Source organism: Armigeres subalbatus, chromosome 1 (assembly GCF_024139115.2).
Source record: "Armigeres subalbatus isolate Guangzhou_Male chromosome 1, GZ_Asu_2, whole genome shotgun sequence".
NCBI classification, from domain to species: Eukaryota; Metazoa; Arthropoda; class Insecta; order Diptera; family Culicidae; genus Armigeres; species Armigeres subalbatus.
The window spans coordinates 21,034,935-21,062,399 of record NC_085139.1 but is presented as its reverse complement, the minus strand read 5'-3'; the positions used below and the strand labels follow the sequence as shown (position 1 = coordinate 21,062,399).

The window sequence follows — 27,465 nt, the reverse complement described above, 5'->3', positions numbered from 1 at the left end:
GTAAAAAAAAACAGTTACTAGTGATCTTTAATTGGGCTGGAACAAATATAATTTTCTTCTTTTGTCACCGCCCTCGATTTTTTGTGGCTTTATTTTATTATTTGAGGGGGTAATTCAAAATTTGATTGGTTAAATAAATAAAATATTGAGCTTTCCCAGAAAATTCTTTAAGAAAACTGATGAGTTTTACGATTTTATCAATTTATCCATTTATTTTTTATTTACCACCCCCTTCGTAATGCAAAGACCAACATGACAAAAGAAAGATTCATGTTTCGGCCTTATTGATTCTTAAATTCGACTGTTGGCCTATCCAATTTTTCACTTTGAACTTTGTTTTTTTTCCATTGTCATAAGACGAGTTCGTACTATCCCATCTAATTCCACCACTTCGGGTACTAATTCAAAAGGACGTATGTGATTATGTAAACAAATATTTAAACGTCGATATGTCCAAACTGATGGAACTCCCACGCAAACCAACACCACCAACAGGTAGCCGAAGCCTTCCCCTACCTGTCTATGGTGATGGTTTGCGTGGGACTGCTATCAGATTGGACGAATCGACGTTTCAATCTTTGTTTGCAAAATTACATTCGTCCTTTTGAATAAGTACCCCCAAGACTTGATTGTAACTTTAACAGATACGTATTTCGTCTTCAACAGTAAGACCGTCTTCAGTGCACATAAGTCCGTGCAGTGCCCAATAGAGCTTGCTGACGTTTAATCATCTTTCTCTTTCAAGCGCATAGGGAGTATAGGGTTTGTTTTCATCGGGAAACCTCCCTGAGCGCTTGAAAAAGAAAGATGAATAAACGGCAGCAAGCTCTATTGGGCACTGCACGGACTACTTTGTCTCTTTCTCGCTGCAAAGAAATTAGAAAACAACAAGGCCACTTGTCATAAGACGAGTTTGTACAATCCCATTGAATTCCACCACTTAATTGTATCTTGACAGATACGTATTTCGACCTCAACAGTAAGGCCGTCTTCAGTGTCTCGTACTTGACTCGACTTAAACGTCAACAGTAAACGTCAAAATTTATGGGGAACGAAAGAGAAAGAGATGTTTCCGTGCAGTGCACTGTACTATAAGAAAACCTACATACATAGCTAAAAGGAATACTTAAGAGCTTTCACTCAGCGAAAAATTTAAGCTCTATCTGGAATAAGGGCGAATGTCGCAAGAGAGGATTCTCTTCGTCGACTTCCCCTCTTTTAAATAAAAGTGACAAGCAGCAGATTTCTGTGTGGTTTAACACTTCAGAACGATAGAACACAATGCGAACTTGCATTCCGAGGTGATAAACTGAAAAGAAATCCTCTGCTTGTCACTTTTATTAAAAAGAGGGGAAATCGACGAAGGAAATTCTCTCTTGCGACATTCGCCCTTTTACCAGATAGAGCTTGAATTAAGGAATTTTGAACATTTTCAATAAAGTAACACACGATTATAACAAATCATGCTTTTCACATTGTTGATAATAAAAATTTTATAAACCAAAAACACTCACCAGTCAGTCCAACTTTCTTGCGGCAGGTTGCGCATCGGTTCTTCTTCTTCTTGCTATCTTTGTCGCCGTCTTTATCATCTCCATCGGCGGAATTATTACTAGAGGATCCACTGCAACTCCCATCTTCATCATCGATTTTCTGCAATGATTGATATAAAAAAAAACACATTTTTTATCACTCTGTGACTGATTTGATCGATCCCACGTTTAAATCCATTTCCCTATTATTTTTAATCGACATACTCTCTTGTTTGAACCCTTTGCCTCCGACTCTTGATTTTCTTGATCATTGCAACTACTTTTACTTTGGATTATGGATAACAGATCGTCATCATCGGAATCTTCCCAATCAAAATCGGAATCCGTTTCGTTTTCATTTTCTTCTACATCCACCTCCTAAGCGAGCAAGTCGGTTACTCATCAACAATATTCGACTGTACACATTTGAACATGAATACTCACATCCTTGATGTCGGCGGAACTGAAGATCGCACTGTGGACTGTGGGCTGTGCGGTGTTTGTCACTGTGACCGGCGAGATTGAGGTGGCGCTGGCAGAGACGGAGGCTGTGGAGGCGGCGGCTGCTGTGCTGGTGTAGATCTGCGATGTGACTACCGTGCCTATGTTGGTGGAGGAAGCTGTGACTGAACTGACTCCGGAGGGGGGCAACGAGGGTGCACTGGAAGCGACTGGCGTACTGCTGACTGGTGGTTGCTGCTTTTTTCTTAGGGAATCCTGATGAAAGATAAGAAGATAAAAGGGAGTTAGTACTGAGAACTTATGATATTTCCATTCATTTCTAAAGGAAGCCGATACAAATATTTTGTGGGGCAGCAATAAAATTTTCAGAAAATTTGGAGTACTTTCAAAACATTCTTGAACAAATCCGAGGAGTTATCATTTTTTTTCATGTGTGTATTTATTTTTTATTATCTCTCCTTGACAGGCCCAGCAGGACATTTTTTTTTAAATATTTGTAACGGCCTTATTATCGAAATCTGTTGATTTTCTATTGGCCGGGGTTCAGCTAATCCGCACCAAGTGTCTTTTTGACTGACTGGTGATATTTTGTTCGTGGAATGAAATCGGAAATAAATTCATATCATTTAATTCTTACATTTGTTGTTGGAAATTTTCCAATGGCGCTTGGTACGATTTGGCAGAACCCCGACCAATTATCTTTCGATTATCTACTCCCTCATACTTTGAGTAGTACTGACCGATAAAGCCAATAAACAAATCAATCATCACGGCCGTAAAAGGAAAGATCGAAGAAAACAACTCTGGCTCAGTTTCACCAAAAATACAGCCCCAGAAGACGATGGTGATCATAGTTTTGTTCTCTTTTGGAAGTGAGAGGTTTGATTAGAGGCCAAACCAGGTCCCAGATAATAAATCTGAACGACACATGTTTTTTTTCTCTTTTCAATATATTTCTTGCTAGTTCAAATTGAAGTGCTCCTTAGGGAGTCAGACGTTATAGATATTTATATTTGACTAAAAATGCGTTAATATTTTTATCCTTATTCGGAGAGTATTGTAATCAACGGGATACAAAAATTAATTCGAAATAACTTTTGCATTATAAAGGGAAATTGTCCCGATTTCCATCTCACTGAACATAGATTCGAAACAAAAATACAAAAAAAAAAACAAGTACATCTCAAATTTCATCGCTTCTTTTTGCTAACATACGTGCACACTACTGAAAATCACAAAAATGAGAAACAAATCAAATTCGTTTTCATTTCTTTGTTTTTCGAAGCATAAAAATAGGATCTATGAGATGATATCCTGGAGAAGTAACCTTACATTCTAATTTAACCGCACGTAGGGGTTGTACCGTATCGCATTACCGCTAGGGTGACTTAATGAGGGTAGCATACAGTTTACCGTAGCATAGTGATGGAACAACCGTCTAGCATACACTCCTGGAAATAATTTTAAAGCATTCTCTGTGTTTCATACAAAATGGTCATGTTTGAGGATCAAAATCTCGATTTTTAGCGATAAGATTGAGGACATTTCTGACGTCCCAGCCTGAAATGACTTAAATTTTTGATTGATGATGAACGAAACATCACCAAATACTCAGAAATTGTCAAACACGAAAAACAATATCAACAAAATTATTACATTCACGAACAAAAATCAACGCGGTACGCGCTCATCAACTGAACAAGACGTGTTTTTGAAAGATTTAACACACTCACAAGAGATAGACTCTTGATATGTATTAAGAGCACTCCTTACGGAATCCAAATTTTAAAATACTCGCGACGCAGCAAAGCTGAAATAATAAAAATGACAATTGTGCGTTGCTTCCGTATCGAGTGGTGTGCCCTTGAAAACGCGCGAGTTCTTTGAAATTTGGAATCCATGAGGAGTGTCCTTAAATGATTTGCAATGAAATAATCCGAATAGTACCTCACAACCTCATGAAAATTAAATTCTTATAGCAATACCTGCTTTCGTAAACAAAGATGCAAACGTTGATTTGACGAATCTGCTACTGGTAGCACTCCCACTCGAACCAACACCATCAATAGGTAGCAGAAGCCTTTACTTACTTGTTGGTTTGCGTGGGAATTTACAAAAGGAGATAGGGGAACAGACGGCTTTGGCAGGTTTTGTTCTATTATTGGCAGAGGGGTTTTTGTCGACCGAATTTTATGATATGCAAAGAATATTTGGGCCAAATTTGAGCATAATCAGTCATAAAAAAACCCTTGCCAATAATGGAACAAAACCTGCCAAAGCCGTCATTACCCCTAAATCGTTTTGAAAATTTGGTATTGATATATTGTAAAAATATCAATAACATGAGAAGCGCATGCAAAATTAAAGAATTCAGCAAGTAGTGGTTTGTGTAACTTATTGCAAAACGATGATTTTTTCAGCACGAGTTGTACGTACGGATAAATACTGCGAGTGAAAAAATCGAGTTTTGCAACGTGTTGAACACGGTATTTTTTGTAATGACGTAAAAACGGCTTTAAGGACAATGCTCACGAAATCCTAAACTAAAGGCGCTCGCGTTATTGCTCGCGTTTTCAAGAACACACTCAATACGAAAGCAACCCTCAACTGTCATTTTTATTATCCCAAGCATGCTGCGACGCAGCAAAGCTGAAATAATAAAAATGACAGTTGTACGTTGTTTCTGTATTAAGTTGTGTGCCCTTGAACACGCGGAGTAGATTTAAATTTGAATTCCGTGAGGATTGTCCTTAATATGATAAATTTGTACCAGGTCTTCAATGTGATAGACAGTCTAATTCACTTCACATGATCATTTTTGCCAAAAATTCATGTTGCTGTAGAGAACAATCAGATTCCATCTTATCATACCACATTGCATACAACCTGCCTTTGGAGATTTTTGATGTCATGTCCAATAAACTAAGCAGCTACAAAGCAAGACCATGCTGAGGGTGGCTGGGTTCGATTCCTGGTGCCGGTCTAGACAGTTTTCTGTTTGGAAATTGTCTCGACTTCCCTGAGCATAAAAGTATCATCGTGTTAGCCTCATGATATATGCAGACGAATGCAGAAATGGTAACTTGGCTTAGAAATCTCGCAGTTAATAACTGTGGAAGTGCTTAATGAACACTAAGCTGCGAGGCGGCAAGCAATGTCCAAATGGGGAATGTAATGGCAACGAAGAAGAAGAATGACTTGTGAGGGAAGTCAGATTTTGTTTTTTTTTGCAAAAGATGTTCTATTTTGATACATATAGTTAAGTTTGCCATTTTAAGGTGGCAAAATGGTAAACCTAACTTCTTTTTCCTCTTCTTCTTCGATGGCTCTACACTACAACTGAAACTTAGCCTGTTCAACTCAGTATTTAATTAGCATTTCCTCAGTTATTAATTGAAAGTTTTTCTATGCCCACCATTGCATGAGTATGTATCTTGTATGTCAAACACCGTAGTTGGTCGTACGCACGGTGACAAACGAGCCTCTATATTGTCGTTGCAGAAGCAAGCCCGCCTCAATACGACAAATAAAAGCACATGTTTGTGATTCAAACGCATCCGACTGTTGTTCAGTTCTGAAACACATAGTTTGGTAGAGAGAAAAGGTGTGAAATGTTGCCAATACAGATTCAATGGATACGGGGAATTGACTGATATCCCATCGTTATTAGCTGGTAATGGAACAACTCCTTGCAAGGGCAGCTGATGTATAATTGGTAATACGTCCATGTACTTAATGGAATTGTGTAGGTTCAAATCCCACCGGAATTTTTATTCGCAATATCTCATAAAAAACACCTTAAAATGTCAAACTTTATTATGACAACATCTCATAAAAAATGGTTTTTGCACCCATTTCATTGATATGGAAAAGTAAGCCGTTTTATCACTCAAACACGAACTGTAAACCAGGTATTATGATCAAGTATACTGAATCAAGTTGGGATAACATCATAGGAGTGAAAAAAAATCGGATGAGATTTTAATCCATATAGAGACGACCGCAACTTGGATCTACTTCAAAGAAAGTCAGGCAGAGGAGCGATTTCAACTCAGAAATCTTCTGTTCCAGAAAATTTGAAAATGTTTGAGTGAAAACCAATTTAGCACGATGAAACGCACATATTGGTGTCGGTTTATTTTCCTCCTTACCATGCTTCGTGTGAAGCTTTTTACAAAACGTTGAAAAAACTTTGCCACAACTTACTTCGGAGTTCAAAATACATATTTATGGCGATTTCAATTAACGCAATAACACAGATAATCAAAGTAGCTTCCTGTAGTTGAGGACAACAAAACTTTACCCTTCTTTTGGATCAAATGGGTAGCATACACACTTAAAATAAATCGCAAATTTCTGTGAAATTTCACCGAAATCTCAACAGCAAAACTGTTCGGTGAATAGTTTTACAGATTTTCGGTGGTTCTGACAGTTGAACAAAGGAGAAATCGCCGAAAATTTTGTGAAAAATTTTCGAACAAATCTGCTGTTGAGATTTCGGTGAATTGAAGCAAAATTCACCGAAATCTGTGAAATGATTTAAGTGTGTAGGATTAGAGAAATCAGATAAATAATAGTCAATAATATTGCTATTGAGACTTTTTATTAACTAACATTACTGAAGATGTTTGTTTCAACAGTAGAAGCATAAATACTAGAACGCTAGTGGCGCTGTAGTCATTTAAATTTTTTCGGCAAATTATGCTTCAACAAGCATCAATTGGCCATCATTTATGCATCATGTTGTAGTTGCATGTTTGGTTTCATCACCACCATCGATTTGACACTTGAAGTAGGTACTTTGACTGCCAGGTCAAAGTAACCTAGATGTTAGTCACGCGAACAGGAACGACATTCAGTCTTATACTTTTGAATGAACTGTATAAATGAATGCACTAGCAGAACGTACCCGGTACCCGGAACGTTGCTCAGGTTTGTTAGCGTTCTAAATGACTTTTTTTTTTCGACACCACACTCTAGATCAATTTTTGTGCGTTCGCATTGGGTTTCCTCCCAACTCGCCCTAATATTGTATTCAGTACTGGAAATGGGTCCATTCGTTCGTGAGTTATATTGCCTCATAGAAAGGCAAACTCATTTTTATATATAGAGAAGAAGAAGGTAAATAGATCACCTCTATGGAAAAATGAATCATTTTATACAGCGATAGATTACTCTTTTTTATTCACTCTAACGCAGGGGCATTGTGAAACTTTTGAATGCAGGAATGCAAACTATGATAGCATATCATAGCATAGCATAGTTACGGTGTACTTCGTAGATTGGACACTAGTGATACTATGTTTTTCTTTTGAAATCCTTATTCAGATTGCTATTAGAAATCAGGTGTTGTTATTGCTATTAGGTGGGTGTGGTCCTAGTTTTCAATCTAAGTTAAAAATTACAAAAGCATGAGGACTCCTGGTCACGCCCATCTTCACCGTAACCTGGGAGGGGGAGGGGGTGTAGTACTTACTTAACGAGAGGCTCCCGACTCAGCGATACCGTTATAAGTACCACGGAGTTGGATATTAGGGAAGGTATTCGTTGGGTCAGGATTTGCCTGTAGCTGACAATATGACCGTTGAAGATCTTACACCGTAACACACCACGCACAGGTGTCTGCCCAGCGTTACGGGGGGCAATGTAAACCAGTACTGGAAAAGGTCGTGATCGTCATAAGACAGAGAGCAAAGCGCCTTTTTCTATTTCTATTTATTTTTAAATTAAAAATTTTAAGTTATTTTAAAAGATATATGCGAAGAATAGTGACTAGTCGATAAATTAATCATACTCCTTCAATTCACCGAGTTGAAAGTGGTAATAAACACAAAAATAAAGCAGATATTGCACACTTTCATGCCCTGTCACGGGACAAATATTTTTTGAGATTTTTGTAGCATGCCATTCATCCTTCGCGTTTCTATAGATATTGAAAGGGACAGATATGTAAACATCGCGTGACATCTCTTATTGAAAATGAGGAACTACAGTACTGATGTAAACTATGATAACATAAAGCTTCAATTAAATGCTCTTAACCCGTAAGAAATCAAAATTGAAATAACCCGTGTGGGCTCATTTTTCATCCGATTGCCATGAAATTTTCAGGGAAGAAGCGAAAAGAAGAAATTTTCAGGGAATAACTTGATTTGACAATGGTGCCAATCCGGCCGGATTTATTTAGGGGGGGGGGTCAGGTGCAGTCAAGAACGGGTCATTTTTTTTAAACCATTGATAAATGAACGAAAGTGCCCAGAATGTTGATGCAAACGTGGTCAATCATAATTGACCAGCATCAGAAGTTAGTTTTGATACAGTTGGATCAACAGGACATGATTCCGGATGTTCCTGGAACCTGGTACCCTGGGGTAGTGGACACTTTTCAAGTGGTCTAAAAACCAGTCTTGCGACATATCAAACTTTATGATTTTGGAAAACAATTTCAATAGATGAGTTTTTGAAAGGTTTTGGTCACGGCCCGAGGTGTTTCCGGGAACCTGGTTCCCTCGAATAAGTGGACAAATTTTGATTAGCACCGTAACTCATCTTGCGACATATCAAACTCCATGATTTTAAAAGACAAGTTCAATAGATGAGATTTTGAAAGGTTTTGGACACATTGGCCACGTCCGGAAGCATTCCCGGGAATCTGGTTCTCTCAGGGAAGCGGACAAATTTCGATTAGCACCGAAACCCATCTTGCGACATGTCAAACTACTTGATTTTGAAAGACAAGCGCAATACATAATTTTTAGAGAGATTTTGGATACATTGGCCACGTCCGGAAGTGTTCCAACATGGCAAACTACATGATTTTGGAAGGCGAGCTCAATAGATAAGTTTTTTAGGGGTTCGGACACATTGGCAACGTTTGAAAACGTTCCTGAGAACATGAATCCAAATCCGGATGTCAAGGAGACCAGATTCGCTAAGTGAAGTAGGCAAATAACAATTAGCGCCGAAACCCAATTTGCGACGTATCGAACTCCATGACTTTGAAAAACAAGCATAATAGATTAATTTGAACCTTTGACCATATCGGTCATACGGAATGTTCCCTGCAGCCTAGAACGACAAACCCAGCAGATGAGCTATTGAGAGTTTTTGGACGCATTTCCACATTCGAAAACGTTCCTGTGAGCCTGAATCCATCAGTATCTTCATCTTCTTCTTATATGGCTCTACACTCCAACTGGAACTTGGCCTGACTTTTCAACTTAGTGTTCTATTAGCATTTCCTCAGTTATTAATTTAAAGCTTTTCTATGCTCGCCATTGCATGATTATGTATGCTGTGCGGCAAGTACAATTGATACACTATGCCCAGGATGTCGATGATGTTTCCCACTCATAAACATCCTTGGTCCGGACCAAGGACCTTTTCTCGCAAGGCTAACTGGAGACCCGGATCCATCAGTATAGTGGACAAATTTATATTTGCCTCGAAACCCATTTTACGAAATAATAAATTACATAATTACGAAAGACGAGCTCAGCAAACAGTCCGGATGTGGTCAATGTATCTAAAAGCTCTCGAAAATTCATCTTGTTTGGACTTTCAAAATCATAAAGTTTGATTCGTAGCAAGATAGATTTCTGAGCTAATCCTATGAACACTTCCGGACGTGGCCAACGTGTCAAAAAATTTTGAAAAATTTATCTATAGAGCTTGTCTTTCAAAATCATGAACCAAGAAAATTATTTAGCTTGTTTTAGTGGAATGTTTTCACTGTCATAAGACGAGTATACAGTAAAACCTCCTCAAGTCGATATTGAAGGGACTGTCGACTCATGCAAATATCGAGATGTGGAATAGAAAATCCTTGAGTAACTGTTTGAAGGGACCATCACAGTAACGCAGACAATATTTTTTATTATTGAATAATTGTCTTTTATCCCCCCCATTGAAAGATCATGGATGGGGGGGATAATAAAAAATAAATATTAAAATAAAAAAATAAACTCGATTTGTTAAAGAATGTTTTGAAAATCCTCAAAATTATCCGATTTTTTTTGATGCCCTCTCAAAATACTATTGTCGGAAAAAAAAATCGGGAGACATAATTGTTTTTCAATATTTGTAACGGCCTAATCACAAGCAAAAAACATGCATTATACAACATTCATTGATTCAAAACTTTTATTTTAAGGTTGAGTCTCATCGCTAGGAATCGAATTATTGATCCTCAAGCATGAGCATTTTGTGTTGAAATCGATATAGTTCAATAAAAAACACGTGAATTATGAATCATAAACACATAATTACGGTTCTGGGACCTGGGTGGTGAATGACTGTTTGAACTGTTTGAACTGTTTGAACCTAATACAGTCGCCTATCCCAAATTGTATGCCGTCGACGAACACCAATTACAAGAGAGTTCGTGGAGCAGTACCAGGCGGGATTGATGGCCGAACGCTCTGCTCTACCACGGACCACGTGTTCGCCGTACGTATATAAATGCTATGGCAGCTAATGCACGAATACGGATTTCCGTATAAACTGATACGGCTGGTTTTTTATTTCCGTATGTAGAATGAGTTTGAAAAGTTCTACGGCATATTCATCAAATTGAAGAAAACTGACATGGGATGCGTATACCAAATAGGGGCAGTGTACAGGTCTATAGTCTAGTAGCCTTCTTCTTCTTCTTTGGCATCACATCCCCCACTGGGACATTGCCGCCTCGCAGCTTAGTGTTCAATTACCACTTTCACAATTATTAACGGCGAGGTTTCTAAGCCAAATTACAATTTCTGCATTCGTATATCATGAGGCTAACACGATGATATTTTTATGCCCAAGGAAGTCGAGACAATTTCCAATCCAAAAATTGTCTAGACCGGCACCGGGAATCGAACCCAGCCATTCTCAGCATGGTCTTGCTTTGTAGCCGCGCATCTTACCGCACGGCTGAGGAGGGTCCCTAACCTAGTAGCCTAGACAATTTAATATGGTCCTGCACCGAACGAACACAATAACGTTTGAGCGGCGCCGTGATTATAAACATAAACCCTTTGCGATGTATGTAATTCATTTAAAAAAAAAGGCACCGCTCAAACGTCAAATAATGAACCATATCGACACAGAGTAAATCCTGAACAAAATATGACCAGCACACATCGAAAGAGAGAGATATTAAGTTTAACACTATTTGTTTGCGTTTAGAATCCCAACTTTCTCATAATTACTCCATATATGAAACATACTTACCTTATAACATACTGAACATAGGCCATCCTGTGCGGGATTGCCGTAGAATCCACAACCTGATCTGCACATCGGCTGCATTGGATTCGACTCACGCTCCATTCTATGTTTATTCACTCTCCGGACTAGCAGAAGAGGCCTAGCAGTTGTGGTAGGTGCGCAATTTTGCCACTCGACCCCACACTCCCACTCACTCACTTGTGCCCCTATCTCCCACACAGGGCTGTAGTTATGGTTTTACTTCGTTTCTTCGAATACCCAGGGTAAACACACCGTTAGTACGAATACGAGACCCGGACACGGGCTTTGGATTCACTGTCGAATTTTCTTCTCTTCTTGAAAACTTGCACACGGCAAAAGGTCACAGGTTTGATTTTTTTTAATGGGCTTCCTAAAATAAATTGCAGGTGGAAGTTTTCCTTGTTTGCTATTGCACTTCTAGTACCGCAGCTGTTGTTGCTGCAACACACTCCGAGATAATACACTGTAAATTTTCCTTCACTGTGAATCCAACAGAAACGGCTTCTTTGAAATGAACTTGGAAACTGGTTCTTCTTCGAACTGTCAAACGACAATGCAATGCTTTTTTGTTTTCAGGACAACGTGCCACTAGAAAAAAAAACTAACAACTTCGCAACGCAAATTTCACTCCAGCTGTTGCTGCGATTTGTTTCTTCTTTTTGTTTGCACTTTAGAACTTCTGCTAGAAACACTGTTTGTTTTTTCGTTATTCCTTGGTTTTAGTTTAAATCCTCACGGGCTTGTGCCTCTGCTTCAATGTGGGAGTTGGAAGCGGTGCGCTGTACACTCACATTCGGGAGTTGGCCGTGTCACGGCGGTGAAAGTTCACGTTTTCACGGGGTGTTTTGGATCTGTAAAATAAATAAAATAAAAACGGTAGATTAATATTAGTGTTTTTTTTGTTTATTAAATTAATTAATAATGGAATTAACAACAATCTGATTTAGTATTTCAACCATATAATACTCCTGTTATTGCTGCTTTTCAGCATTTGTCAGAGACATTAGCCATATATCCATATATAAAGAGTATCTTGAAGACAAAGTTCACACATCTAATGTTTACTAAGAATTGTCTAAAATATCTGAAAAGCCATGAATGCCACCATGAAAATATTGAAACGTTAAAACCTACCTACCAAGCGACGAACACTACTTTGAAAACAAAGCTCACCTCTTTGCAACAAAGATGAAAGGAAGCTACCACCAGCAATGCTACAAAGACAGAAGCGTAGGTCGGAATTCCTTCGGAGGTACGCGTGTCGTGAGGAAAGAACAGAAAAGGAGAAGGCGAACCGAGGCGGATGAATGCGCATGAAATCTTCTAAGCTTGCGACGCCAAAAACGTCTCAGGGCCTCGGCGAACGGATTCGACGAATGCATTCACAGCACAGAACGAAACTATTGCACAGAGATATATGAGTCGGCCCGAACTGGGCTGCACAAGGGAAAACGGGGACGAGACCTTCTTAGGTTATGTACACACACCGGTTCTGGCCGCCGCCGCCACCACCACCAGGTGCGAGGGTGGCAAGTGAGGACAGTAGTAAGCATTGCAGACGATATGGAATGACAGATAATGGAGAGAAGGAGCGTCAGTCAACCAACAACAGCAGCAGTAGGATGACGAACGAACGGACGGACAGGCAGGGAATAATAACACGAATGAGGTCACAAAGAATGGAGCAAAAAACACACACGAATTTCGATGGATGGCAACAAGCGGAACGGGTGGAGAGCGTGAATGGAGTTGATTCAGAGAGAGAGAAGAAGGAATAGAACTGAATGGTGAGCATTAATGATAATGAGCGAATGGCAGAGAAGAGCGTAGAAGGTCGCCATCAGCGAATTCACACATACATACACTTGCGAGACAGATAATGAAAGCAAACGAATATTGAATCATTATACATATTTTTGAACGGATTGTAACATTTGTTGATAGATATTTAAAACAATTATAATATATGTCGACTGTTATATGAATCACGCTCCACGATTACTATGAATAAAAGTAAATCTGAAAAATTAAGTGGATTGATTATCATGAAACAGAACGGAAAATATCGAATCTTATTAAACGAAACATAATTTAACGAGTTATAAGAGTTTTGAGGACAATATTATAGAGTTTTAACAATTACAAATCATATTTTATTTAGATTCAAATTCAATTTGAACAGCTATTAGCAGCCATTACAGAAAATAACACTCAGCATAAATTACTCTCTAGCAGTTTGCTAGAGCGTGGCGAGTTTGTGAGAGAATTGATATTCGAGCAGTCCTTAAAACGTAAAACGAGAGAGACACATACTCTTCGCTCAATTTCGATGGCAACCTTGAAATAGATCAACCATGGTATTTTTGCTTGATAAATGAGAGCGAGAGAGACCATATTTTCGACCAATCATTATCACCATCATCAATGGAAACTGAACAAGCAAAAACGTATGAGGGATAAAGAGAATGCGCATTATCGACGAGCGAGAAAATTCAGTGTTTGGAAAATATTGACATTCACGACAGGTTTTTCGTCGTCTTCGTCGTTGTAGCGATAATGGAGAGCTGCTTATACAAACAAAACAACATTCGATGACGACGTTAAAGTCGCGCGTGTACGTATTGTACAGTGATTGTGAGAGTGTGCATGCTTAGCACTGCATGTAGAAAAAAATACGTCGTGTGTTCTTCATTTGCGTTGTCTGCCCGTGTCCATCATTTCGAAATTGTCGCTGTCGTCCCCGTCATAATGGCACTAATGGGCACAATGACGTCACAAACAAAATATCTATTCGTGCGAATATATAACAGCGGTGCTAAAAATAGCAGCACGCGGCAAGCATTTAGAAACGAATTAGTGGCTAGCTTTGAGGAAAAGACGTTGTACTGACTTGAACTTTTTTGTCATAAACAAATAACACAAATCATATTGTTTACGATAATGAAGTTAAAGTATGGAAGGGTTGCCTTTTTCGCAATAGCCAAGACACCAACTGTTTTTGGTTCGATACATAGTTTTCATCGTAACTTCTGAAAGCAAAAGGCAATTTACTCAAATTTAATAATCATAACTTTGTTCCCTTCAAAATTGTTTAAAAATCACCTCATTTAAATTAATTTAATCTTGTTCTTATGATTTACATGCAGATACGTGCGCTCGAATAGGCATACTTTTGCTTAGATCTTCAAAGTGATTTAAACACTTGAACAAAATTCCATAATATGTACCAGGCTGCATTGCTTTTACGCTTTTACTATTAGTTTACAAACGTCTGATTCTTTCTTTAAAAACTATGAAGAAGGTAACGAAGTGAAAAATCACCTTCCACGAACCCGTAATAACTTCTTGCCTACGTCTGCTCCGCGTACCTGCATCAACATCAATTTTAATTCGAGTATGGGTAGGGTATACGGCTCAAACCTTAGCCTAATATGCTGTGGTTGAGCACATTATTGTTGTAAATCTTTATATATTGCAGCTCTAACCAACATTAATGCCACCAGACGGCATGTTTACTTTTGGTTATTACGCAAAGTATTCAAAAACAACAATAATTGTGCGCAGTCTCCTATTGGAGTCTCGAGCGAATTGGACTTTATTTCGGCAAATTTTTTGGATGCTTTTTCAGCCCATGAAAGGTTGGAGCATAATTCACTATAAATCGTTTGTAAAAGCTGTAATTTGGCAACGAGTGCTCCAAATGTTGTCTAATGTTTGATTAATCGTGTCACTATACTAATGAACATTGTTAATTTAATACGAATGCTAAAATAGTGTGATTGTTATCCATTCATTCAATCCATTCAAAACAACTGCCTGCTCAAGCGACTGCTAAAAAACCGAGTCAAAGTGATTTTTTTACGCTAGTTTATATCAGTTGAACAAATGCACGAATCTAGCGTAATGTAACTAAAATATGCTTGATACACTTTTTAAGAGAAGCAGAGATTAATACCTCTCCACAAAACTATGTATTATTGTTGAATTATTGATCAATTTGCGTGATGAGCCAACGTTACATCCTAAACTAACATTACCTCCCGTGACCCTATATGAAATGTGGAAGCCACACGCTTGGTCGATCCAACCAACCTCGTAAAACGAACTACCTATGTTATTGCCTTTATGTGTAGATCTACTTTACACACATAAATATAGGATTTCGCCTTGTGCTGCGTTCTTCTCCAATGAAACATCGGTGCTCTTTGTCCGCGCACTGCACCGCAGCGAGCAGCCTCAGTGCAAAGAAGCAAAGGCTCAGTACACGGAATTATAAACAACCAGCAGCTGAACTCTGCTGCTCGCTGGTGGTGCATGACTGCTTGCAACCCCAAGGCTAATGACCTTGAATTATGTGTGGTGCTTGTTCTCATCCTCTTTATCCTCTGCACGCAGGGACAGCGATTCCACTGAGGAACATTGAATGCTCGATGTTTGATTTCCGAACGCAATTTAGGAGACAACTCGTTCGAAAGCAAAACCGGGTGGTCAACCACTGCGAGACTCCTGTTGGACCTCCAACGCATGTGGCCAGGCGAAATGATCCATTAACCCCAAGGGTGGCATTGGATTGATTACTTCACTGTTTTGCATGTGGAGATTCCACCAATCCTACGTTCCATAGGTAAGTTTGACATGACACACCAAGTGAAGCGTCGTGTCACATCACGGTGGTTCCATCATACCTCCTACGGTCGACGACAGCGAGAGCATGCTGGATGAAAATTGACCACATGTCGAGCTTCATTATCGGGGTTGCATAGTCATACCTTCCCACCAAGTATGACTCAACGAGAGCTATTATGGAAATCGTCGGACACGTTACGGTTGTAAACATTCTCCCCAAGGGTTGCCGTCGTCCAATACACACACTTCTGTTCCATTTGCCATTTATTCTTAATTCGACTTCATCTCCCCTTTCGTTTTGACACATCATACTATTCGTCGGTTAGACAGATTGAGGAGAGCAACGGAATCCCACAAACTCCCTGCACGGGAATGACCGCGCCCGTCTCCGTTCCGTTCCGCAAGTCCTGCGACCCTCCCCACGTGCAACAGGAGTCAAAAGCACAGTAACGGACGAGAAGGTGGAAGCAAAACCGAAAGAAGAACGACCGATATTCATACTCGTCCCCCGTCCTCGCTCCAGACTCGTGACGTTCCTCGACGACTGACTGACTGACTGACTGCTGCTGCCTGTGCGTTGAACAGAACCTTCCATAAGGGGCTCGAGCGTGCGACGATGACGACGACGAGAACACCACGCGGGGAAGGCAGTTGAATGACCTCCCATTTCCATTCTAGGGGTCTTGCTTTCTCGCCGCAGCCGACTTGTTCTGACGTTGGGTTCTCGTCTGAGGATTAATTCTCAGCGTTGTTCTACAGTGAGGGGTCATTTGTCTGTCAGGTGGTTAACGACATTTTGTTAGTAAATTTGTAGAACCGGGAACACCGTTTTAATTTGGACCCCACGGACGAGAAGTTATAATACAACTGAAGAGTCGTGATTTTTATTCTACCTAGTTATTAAGAAAACTCTATCCATAATAAAATACCACAACCTTAAACGTTTTGGCTATGTTTTAAATTAACCTTTTGTTGATGGTAGTTTTGTGACCAAAATCCGAACCGGTAGTGTAAAACCCTTTTTACATTTCAAATCACGGCAAGAATGCGAGACGCATTTAGTGTCTATAAATTATGTCACAAAAAGTTGTTGTTTCGACCCTTGTGTGACCCCTTTTTAACAGCACTAGGTAATTTATGGAAGGTACTTTGGGGTCAAACAAGCAACACCATCGTACGGCTGTTAGTACTTCCTGTGATTTTCGGGATGATAAGCATTTCCCGGGGGCGACGACGTCAAACCAACAAGAGGCCAAAAGCCGTAACGATTGTTGACCCCGGAAATCTCCTTTATTCCAACCACAAAGCCACCGACACACTCAACTGATCAACCAATCCAGAATCGTTGAGCGGTTCTTTTTTGGACGATGAGTGTTTTTGGCTTGGCTACCTCCTTATGGAGCGGACACACCACCAGAAACGCAGTAAAACCGAAGCCGCCGAATCCGACACACAAACAAACTGTTTGGCTAATGTGCGTTGCCAAGAAAACGCCACTGGAAATATTTATAAGTTATTTGACTGTTTACGCCGCACGAACCGAACGTCCAGTGCGCCTTCGTTCGCTCGCTCGATCACGACGACGCGTGATGGATGCAAGCTGTAGTGTGTAGTGCGTTGTTGGATTGCAAATGGAATCGAAAAAGGGGTCGCACTTCCTCATCCTCCTATGGATGAGTGAATTACACTATTGACTATACCGTCGTGTACTGCTGCTGTTTGCTCGCGAATCACGTTGCGCTGCACGTCGTAAGTACGTACCTACGTAACACACCACCGGCCAGATTCGCAATTTCCGACAGCAATAAATATCTCCGATTGGAGTAGAAGCCGTCCTTAGTTCGCTATGGCTGCCCTTCCTTTATTGCTTTGGTAGACAGGTACGAGGCCTCCCGGCTGGCTTTTCCTCCCGGAACAGCGCCGAACAACTCTATGGTTCACTGATTAGGACTTTGATTTGTTCATAATAGACAAGGAAAAGATATCACTGTGAAAAACAAAATCTTGCTTTATGTTGAACAATGTTCGCCCTGAGCTAATGAATGTAGTCAAGTGGCACTCAACCGTACAAATTTGAAGACAAATTAAGTCACTTGGCCAAAAGTCAGCTCAAACACCTATCGACAAAAGCGAATGGGCAAAGAGAATCCCAACGCCAAAGAATGTGGCTTCCTAAATTATTTGTAACGTTTTCACACTTCCAGTTCATTTTGTCTTCTTCTTCTTATAGGCAATACATACCCACACTGGGACAGAGCCGCCTCGCAGCTTAGTGTTCATTAAGCACTTTCACAGTTATTAACTGCGAGGTTTCTAAGCCAAGTTACCATTTTTTCGGCTTCAAAACAAGAAAGCCGCTAGAGTTGATCAACTACTAGGAGAGCTACTCAAACACAATTGATGGGAGTTGGGACTACAAAAAAAAAGTTGATGACTAGGACTGTCGTTATCATCACGCGATCAAACATCTGAGCTACAAGTCTCTTATAAATGTTTGTGCCGTCAAGCCAATGTGCACGGGAGTTCGTAGAGCAGGAGTCCACAAATCATATATTTTTCGACTTCAAAGCCACATATGACTCAACCGATCGTCACCAGCTATGGCAGATAATGTTCGAATACGGATTTCCGGATAAACTAACACGGTTGGTTAGCCAATGAGATTGATCGGATGATAAGCGTAATTCGAGTTCCAGGGACGCACTACCTTCGAAAAACGCAGAGAAGTATGCCAAGAATATGGCGCTCCAAAGTACAGTGTACAATACTGCTGGGCTGGGCATCATGGTTTCTCTTTTTCTCGATTTATGACTTGTGAGGGAAGCCAGACCTTTTCTTTTTTTATTTGGAAATTGTGTTAGCAGATATCACGTGCGGAACCTAAGGACAATTTGGATGGTTCAGAACTTCCCAGAGCTATCTTTCGATATCTTTTGACCTTTTGAAGCGATGTAACAAATATGATTGAATACATATCCAAGTTTTGTATATCGAAAAAAGCTCTTTTGGAACTGTAGACCTCATGTCATGAACTCAAGGATAGTTTGAATAGCCTAAGATTGAAAACAGTTAATTGTATATCACGGCAACTCTACGGTTGATAAAAATCTTCTTTTTTCAACAGCACAGTTCGCTGTTAGTATACCAAATATTTTCCATTTTCAAATTTCAGCGTGCCAAGGATGTTTTAGGTTGTCGTAAGGCCTTAATCAACTGTGCCTCACATTTTCTCTGATTAGGGAGTTAATTTCGAGCAATTTTGATGAATACAGTGGTTACTTCTATGCATCGTGCGATTTTTTTACAACCATTTCTTAGACGTGTCCAATCAAAAGAATAACTTACAGAAAAATTGATTGTTAACAAATTAAATATTACTTTTTTTTATACGCAGTTACAAAAACAGCCCTGTTTAAACATCATTCCTTCCGGATCGCATTACATAATTTGGAAAGGGCTTTTTTACGTCAAAACACGGAAGATATTTTTGTCTTGTGTTGAAGAATTCGTTTACGCTCTCTTTTGCATGATGACCGTGCATTTCGTAGTTGCTACTCCGTGATTGACCAGACCAATCGCAATTGCACAAGGAACCAATGGATGGAAGCATGGGATTTGGTCTCCAACCTCAATGTGCACAATCCTAGAGCTCTAATATTTTGAATGGTCGATAACAGCGCTGGCCATATCCTCACAGTCTATCGGGGATGGGAAGGAATTGGTGATGCAATCACTCGCCCACTGCAAGCCGATAACACCTCTGCACTCGCCACGAGCTCCTACGAAATTTTGTTGGAATCTGGGCGTTAGGGGTTCTATAGCAGAGGTTCGTCTTGGTTAACGGGTTGCCAATGTGATAGGTATGAAAGGGTGGTATATTCTAATTGGATGCCGAAACAAAACGCTTATTTCGAATTCTAACAGTTACCTGGTAGAACTAATCAAGTTGTAGGTATAGGGATAGAAGATGGAAACGGTATGAAAGCCCATTTCCAGTTCTAGCGATTGCTAGAACATAAGAAATATATGAAAAGACACAAAGTAGGAGGAATGGAACGGGCCTGGGATTGAGATTGAACCCACGACCTCCTGCGTATAAGGCAGATAGCCATATGACCACCAACCCCTTTCAGTTCGTTTACGCTTTTTACGCTCGCTGAAAAACCAAGACTTTCTTTTTTTTTGAACCGTGTACATTATTGGCAAATAAAAGTTGCATGAAGAAGAAGTCGAAAGATGAAATGCACGGAGAAGCAGTACATAATTTGGAAAGGGCTTTGGTAATGTTGCATTACGTCAAAACACGGAAAGATCTAGATATTATTTTGTTTGTCGAATACCTCTGTCTTCTATGTGTTGATGAGTTCGTTTACACTTTCTTTTTTCGCAGAAAAACTAAGACTTTTTCTTTTACACCGGGTACAGTATTGGCAAATAAAAGTTGCATGAAGAAGAAGAAGTAGCCGAAAGATGATATTTCTAAAAAAAAATGCACGGAGAAGCATTCGGACAAATTTTTAAAACTCTTCTCAAACATTTTCGAAGTAATTTAATTAAAAACGGTTTGCAGTACGGTTGAAGTTGATCAAAAGAGTTGAAAACGGTATTACATTTAAAAAGAACAATTACATTTAAACCCGAATAACTGAAGTGAAATAATCGAAGTTTGAATGTCTATGAGAGTACATCGGACACGGTGTAAATTAGCCATATCCAGTTTGCATAAAAACAAAACGAATATAACTACGAAAAAACAACACTTCAGAAAACAGCAAATTAAACTTTTATAACAAAAATAACTTAACAATGATACATTATTATTTATTTGTAATCCACATGTAACTGTAACGTCTGTAACTGTATTTGACCTTGGAATTTGAAACGACGCGTACTCAATTCAATTGTCTTAATATTTCGTTCAACAGGCGTTATTAGCAGAAGGATTGCAATCTATTCTTTCTGTAGGGTACATAAGTTGACCAACATAGTTTGAATGAACCTTCTGTCTGTGCTAAAAAAAATACGTTGTCTGTCCACATCATTATTTTACCAATTTTTGAGCAGTTTCGAAAGATAATTTAATCATATTTCATTACGTTGTCTAATATTGATCATAGGCGGGCGCGTACCTCGCATGCGGGGATTTTCGTGAAAAAGGATACAAAAACATGACATGAGACATTAGACAGCTTAGAACTTGGCCACTAGGTAGTTATATATGAAATAATTATTTTGGACTAACTCAAGGTATTCCGATATATGGAATTTTCTACATTGTAAGGAATATCGCACAAATTAGAAATTTGTAAAAAATATGTCTTTAGCAAAGTTCGTCTGGTGGGAATGAATCGATTACGCCAAATTAAAAAAGTTCCTAAAATTGTGACATACAATGTTTGAGGGTTAATTGAAAAAAATGTCGATCCGGACCGAAGGATGTGAGCTCTTGTATTTCTTATTTCCGATCGAGATCGATCACAATAACAGAATAGATTAAAGGAATATAGTCGTTACTGGAGCGAGTTTTCCAGGCTTTGATAGTCTACCGATAATTATGTTTCACCGTCCTTCCGGCGAGAAGTTTTTTTTCTCTTTCTACCGACTGCGCCATTGTCGTGACTGGAGCGAGTTTTCTAGCCTCGACAACAATAATCACAAAACCCAGATTAATCCACCTAGCGGTGACGATTCCTTTCTCGATTCAATCGATTGGTTTCGCCTTAGTGTGATACACATCATAAATAATTGCCTACATTACGGCTCTTGCAAACGCTGTACAGCGTTCAACCAACCAAGCTGATATGGTTCAACAAACCATTTTCTTCATAACTTTTGAACGCAATGACCGATCGTGATAATATTCAATAGTGATCAACTGGGGTTTGTCCCCCGTCTTGTGTCGAGCCAATTGTCGCAACTCATAGTTACATTCAAGTTGTTAAACTAACTTTGACTGAATTTGGTTACTCCGACTGAAGGAAATATTTAAGGAACTTATAGGAAAAATAAAACCTACAAAGAGATGTCCAGAAGTATCAGAAAAATATCATCATGATTTAATGGAAAAAATCATGAAGTTTTTATAAGAAACTAAACAAACCTGCCCGATCATGGTCGGATTGTTTTCGACCTGTCAATCATTGCAGCGTCGCACTCAAGCTCGATATCAATTCGAGCTTGTTGGTTTCCTTCAGAACTCATGAAAATGTAGTATTTTTATATTTGTTCAACTTGTCCAGCAAAATATTATATCTTTTCATATAACAAAGCTGATCCCAAGACGAATCGATTAGTGATTATATTTTGCAAATCGGTCCATCCGTTCATGAGTTATATTGCCTCAAAGGAAATGTAAACTTATTTTTATACAGTGATCGTTCGCTAATTGGGGCGTTTTGATAAGCATCAATGTTGTTTACTTGTTGCATTGGACAAAGGAAAATATTACGGAAGCAAAACGTCAACGCGTTTTTGACATCACATTCTGACGTTTAGCTGCTTTTAATTGGGTTTCGCCCCAATTGTGTGAACTTCAGTGAACTACTACATGATTGGCCAGAATCAATTAAATTGCACAATGAATCAACGTACGGCTGATTGGGATTAGCCAATCATTCTCACTGTGCAAGTTTCAGTAACCAATAAATACAAAAACAATAACAGCGCCGTCCACGTCCTTACAGTCAGTTAAGAAAACGGAAGGAGCATTAGAAGATGACTTTTTGCTATTTGAAAAAAAAACCTTGTTGACCTCTACGTCTCCACAAAAATCACAGGAAGGAACATTTGCTAATGTGTAGATATCGTTGGGTCTTCTTTCACACTGATAAGTGATGTGACCTTCAGAGGTTTTTAAACATTGATATGAAATTAAACATTGATATAAATACGATCAATCGCGCACTAACAATCGAATGCGCAGTAGCTTATAGATTTACAGACTGCACAAAGCAGAGCCAAATTATATTGCGTTGATCGCTCGACCGCAATATAAAACATGAGCAAACGCGCAGTCTGTAAAACTACCAGAGAAGAATCAAGCGGAATTACTGGAGAATTGAATTTTGGAAGAATTATTTGCAGAAAAGTCCCCAAAAACTAGAAGTCTTTAACGCATTTTGTTCTAATAATTTCAAGAGAAATTCCAACACGAATTTTCGAAGGATTTTAAAACATTTTTATTGAACGAACTTGACGAGGAATTTTTTGCAAGAAAAATATATCAGAATTTCTAAGTTTTATTATTTGCGATCAAGTTCTGAAACAGATTCCAAACTTTAGTAATAGTTTTCGAAGAAAATTTTTAAGCCTAAATTTAAAATTTTAGGATTATAGTTCTGATATTAACTGTAGTCAACCTCCTGAAAAGCCGCAATCCAAAATTCCTAAAGTCTATACATACACGCAACAAAGAAAGGACCTTCCCATTCGCAGCGTAAAAAGTAGACGTTAATCAAACTTCATAGTTTTATTTTATATGCTCCACTTTTTCCCCATCCGCATCTACAGAAGAGGTCCAGAAAAATACAAAAATTCCACTTTACAAAAAAACGCCGAAACAAGCGTTTCAACATTTCGAAGACCCACACTTTGCTTTGTGCTAGACACATGGATAGACGCTTCCCAGAGCTCGGCATGTTCCAGCTGCGCTGCATTGGATTGGATTCAGCTAGTTTTTTTTTCGGGCTGTTTCTTACGATCACCACGGCTGTAAACCAACGCCGCCACCAGCAGACGCGCAGACGTTCTTCGTCTTAGTCTCTTATTGATTGTGGCAGCTAGCCGTAGAGTTCAATTTAGTTGGGTTCTTCTTTGTCCGCTAGGGTAACCAGCCGATTCCGGACTCTGCAGAGGGAGGTGCGTTCGAGTTGCAGGATCAAGTCAAATACGAACAGATCTTGAACTCTGGAAGTGGAACTCGTTTTTCTTTCCATTTATGACACATTGGGGTCCAGCTTGAGCTGGTTACCCTCAACTCAGCCCGCCGGCATGGGGTTAAAGACATCGCCGGCACGGCACGGCGCAATCAGGAATGATGTTTTGTCCCCTACGATATTATTTTTTTTGCTTTGCTGATCAAGAATACTGGAAGAAAGGCAAAAGCTAAAGGCAAATCAATGAACACACCACTTACGGTGGAACGCAGCGGAAGTTTTGTCTGGACCTTAGCTGATGTGGATTTGGTTTTCAGATATTGAAAACTGTTTTTGTCGAACACGGGTTGTGTTGAGATTATAGATACTGGATAGGCGTGATTGCATGCGAGTGCTGAAGTTTGTGAGCTGATAAATGGATTCGAAAGAAAAACACCGAAATGTGAAATGATAAAGGAAATTTATGATAAGTAACAGAAATCTGAAAGTCTTATCGAAATGGGCGGAAACGGTGTTATCGAAATTATGATTAAAACAAAAAGGAATGATTAGTTATGACCGTTCAGAAAAGCAGAGTGGTTCAAATTCCTTCGAAGAGTTAAGAGAGTGTCAATAAAAAAACAATTGCAATGTTGAGTTTCATGCAACAATTACTAAAACAAATTTAAAATAATCATTTTGTCGAAAGTTTTCTAAACCAAATTCGGTGAAAGAACCAGTTGAAATATGAAACTAAGATCCGCAAATAAAAAGCGAATGATTGATAGAGGTCGCCATCACCGATGGTGGAATGAAAGTCATCTCGCTTTCCGAACCAAACAACTCCAGAAAAACACCATTAATATTAAGCTCACGCCCGAACAGTGATGCGGCAGAGACAGATCGAGGGCAGCACCACCAACAACAACAACGACCCCATCAAGTCAAGACGTTGTCAGGCAGGTACATGCTCGCCTGCGACATGTCCGAGTCCGAGATCCCGATAGCTGCTTGCCATTATGGATGGTGGGCTCAACATTCCAGCGCGGAATGCGAGCGTGCCTGGACGGACAAACGAACAGAAACTGGTAGGATGGAACCCGTCAGCGTGAAACCGGAGAAGTCGTATTGGGACGGACAAACGGAAAGCAATCTATTTGCCAAGCTGAGTTACTCCTTTGCCATGCGAGAAGGACGGATCTTTAAGCGGAGAAGAGAGGTGCTGCCGTAGTCGTATCATAGCTGATTGAAACGGCAAGATAACACTCTCTATGAGGCAATGTGTGCGCCACCGAGGAGTGTGATGCTGTACGCGAGAGGAGATCTTGAAAGTTGATGCAAAACGATTCCGAACGAAAAATTTAATTTTTCAACAGATTGGAACGTGCTAACGCGGCGCGGCAGGTCGAACGTTTTCATACCACAATGGCGACGACGTCACTCGTCACGAGTCTCTGCCTTTTCATTTCCAATCGATTGCTTCGACAACATATTTGCTTCGTATGAGTATTTTCGATTTGATACCGTTAGTCATATGGACACATTGCGTGTACAGCCGGGAATTGAAGGTTTGCAGAAATGTCTGTGCATGACGACGACGGATGATGTGATGACTCACGTTGGAAGCTTGTTCTACTCATTGCGGCCATATTGTTGGATTTGGCAAGAGATTTCACCTGGATGGTAGTAAATCATACTAACTCAATTGATGCATGCTGGACGATGCGATGGTAACATTTTCATTGCTGGGTGTTAATTACACCGTTGAACTATCGGATTCAGCTCTGATGCACAAATTCTATCGAGTCCAGAATGAGTCATTCTTTTTCTGTGAATCATACAGCTTACCAATAAATATGAATCATAGGAAACCTTCTATTCAACTTGGGGCTTTAATGTTTGCTATCATTAGCGTGAGCGGTGAGCCATGCTCTGCGTTACATAGAACACCTGTGAGGTAAGCTCGACGGTAACGTGCTTGGTAAAAATCCTTGATGGGTTGAATAAGTAAAGCAATAGGAATGACTACATGTTTGCTCATCAACCAATTAACTATTAATATGGCCGTTATGATAATTTTTCACAGTTTAAAATCAAAATAATGATTGTTGAACTGTAGGATAATTGTTCAATTATAATAATAAAAAAACTCCCGTATTGATGAAATTCGCAAAAGAAGCTAATTAAACCTTATTTGGTGTGTCGTTTTCCATTGCCATCATGCAAGCTCCATTCTGAACAAATAAAAACAATCTAGAAGACTAATTTTTTTTCTGTGGTCAAAATAAGCGTCTGATAAGCGCTCCGATAAAACTTAATATTGTACTGGATGGATCTCTCATCGTCCAAAATCACGAAGCTACTTCTCCATTTCACCAATTGTTGCTATTAATGTGGATCACAGTAACGATGAAAAAAAAAGTTTGCGAATTAATCCCCCGAAAAAGGCACATATTTTCAGTTATGTAAAGCAGCTTTCTTTCACCACCAATCACCATCAAAGCCAACAACGCCACGTAACACGCAACTATCGTTAAGGTGAAACAGTTCAGTATTCAATGCTCAGAAACAGTTTCAGAAACTGCCAGCATTGCAAATAATGTCCACCATAGCTGATACTCAAAACTGTAGGAAACTAACTTTGTTTGTTTTTCCTTCTAGACCATATGAGCTTTTTTTTATTGCTTCTGTGATTTAAACAATGCGAGTAGTAGACAGTGTCAGTTCTTCAGGCATTTTCCACGTTTTCCCCTAAACGGCGATGGCTGCTGGCTACCGGAGTCGGGGAGGCTTATTTCAAATGCATGGGAAACAATGATGAAGTAAAGGTGTGAATGGAAATGGGTGTGAATTGTGCGTTTCATCGCTCCAAAACTCTCACTCTTTGCAGAACCAACTCCGGGCGGCGGCTGTGTAGCGTAAGTTGGGGAAAAAGCACTTTTGTACAGAAGCTTCTTCAAATGGTAGTATGAACTGCGGAAGTGGTTAATCAGTACATAAGTTGCGCAGGAGCGCAATGGCGTAGCTGTGGGATCCGATTCCAGTGAATAAAAATAAAGAAAAATATCACGATAATGTAGATTATTATTTTTTAAAATGAATTGGCAGTATTTTGTACTATAACGTTCTATACAAATTAGGGTCGTGATTTAGTGGTTTTATTCAGTGTTTTATTGCAACACGGAAAATCAAAACCGAGTAAGCTTTTCCCCAGCTTACTCTACATAAGCCGGCTGGAATAATGTAGCGTAGCGCTGCTAATTGCGATGCGGAAGCGATGATGCTATGATGAATAATTTTATTGGCGCATGTCTGGTCGAATTTGGATCGCACTTCAACCGGACGGTTGTTGCGCGAGTCGAACCGATGAAATGTAGGTCGCTGCGCAATACTTTTCTTTATTTAGTTTTAGACATCTGCATTTGAGACACAGTTTTCGGGTGGCACAAGAGCTGCGGGCTACATTCTCATGTTTCGGCAGGACCTGGGGGTTGCGGATAGTGCCGCTTTTTTCTTCTCAAGTGAGTAAAGGGATATTTTGAAATCAACCCCAAAAACAAAATTATTTTGCCGTTACTTAGCTGTCAAACTTTTCCCGCTCTTTGAATTTATTTTTTCATGCTGTATGAGGGAGTACAAAACTCTTCATTACAGCAATTTAGTTACTTCGGAGAAAAGTTTGCTAAGGTCTCTAACTTTCCATTGGTATTAATATAACATAATACTAGCTGGAATATATAAAAGAAAATATATGAATAAAG

The 27,465-nt window shown here is 39.5% G+C and overlaps 1 protein-coding gene across 4 annotated transcripts in view; it reads right to left on the bottom strand.

Moving 5' to 3' along the window:
* Positions 1–27,465, bottom strand: part of LOC134222556 (AN1-type zinc finger protein 6) — a 123,076-nt gene that overhangs the window by 2,438 nt on the left and 93,173 nt on the right. For 3 of the 4 annotated variants that reach the window (XM_062701718.1, XM_062701732.1, XM_062701724.1), the window contains 3 exons: positions 11,208–12,076; positions 1,977–2,249; positions 1,515–1,653 (listed from right to left, as the gene is read on the bottom strand). In XM_062701718.1, the coding sequence (XP_062557702.1) occupies positions 1,515–1,653; positions 1,977–2,249; positions 11,208–11,306 (511 nt within the window). In that variant the 5' untranslated portion in view covers positions 11,307–12,076. Of the gene's footprint in view, positions 1–1,514; positions 1,654–1,706; positions 1,911–1,976; positions 2,250–11,207; positions 12,077–27,465 lie in introns of those variants that run through there. The other variant, XM_062701740.1, reaches the window with a different exon arrangement.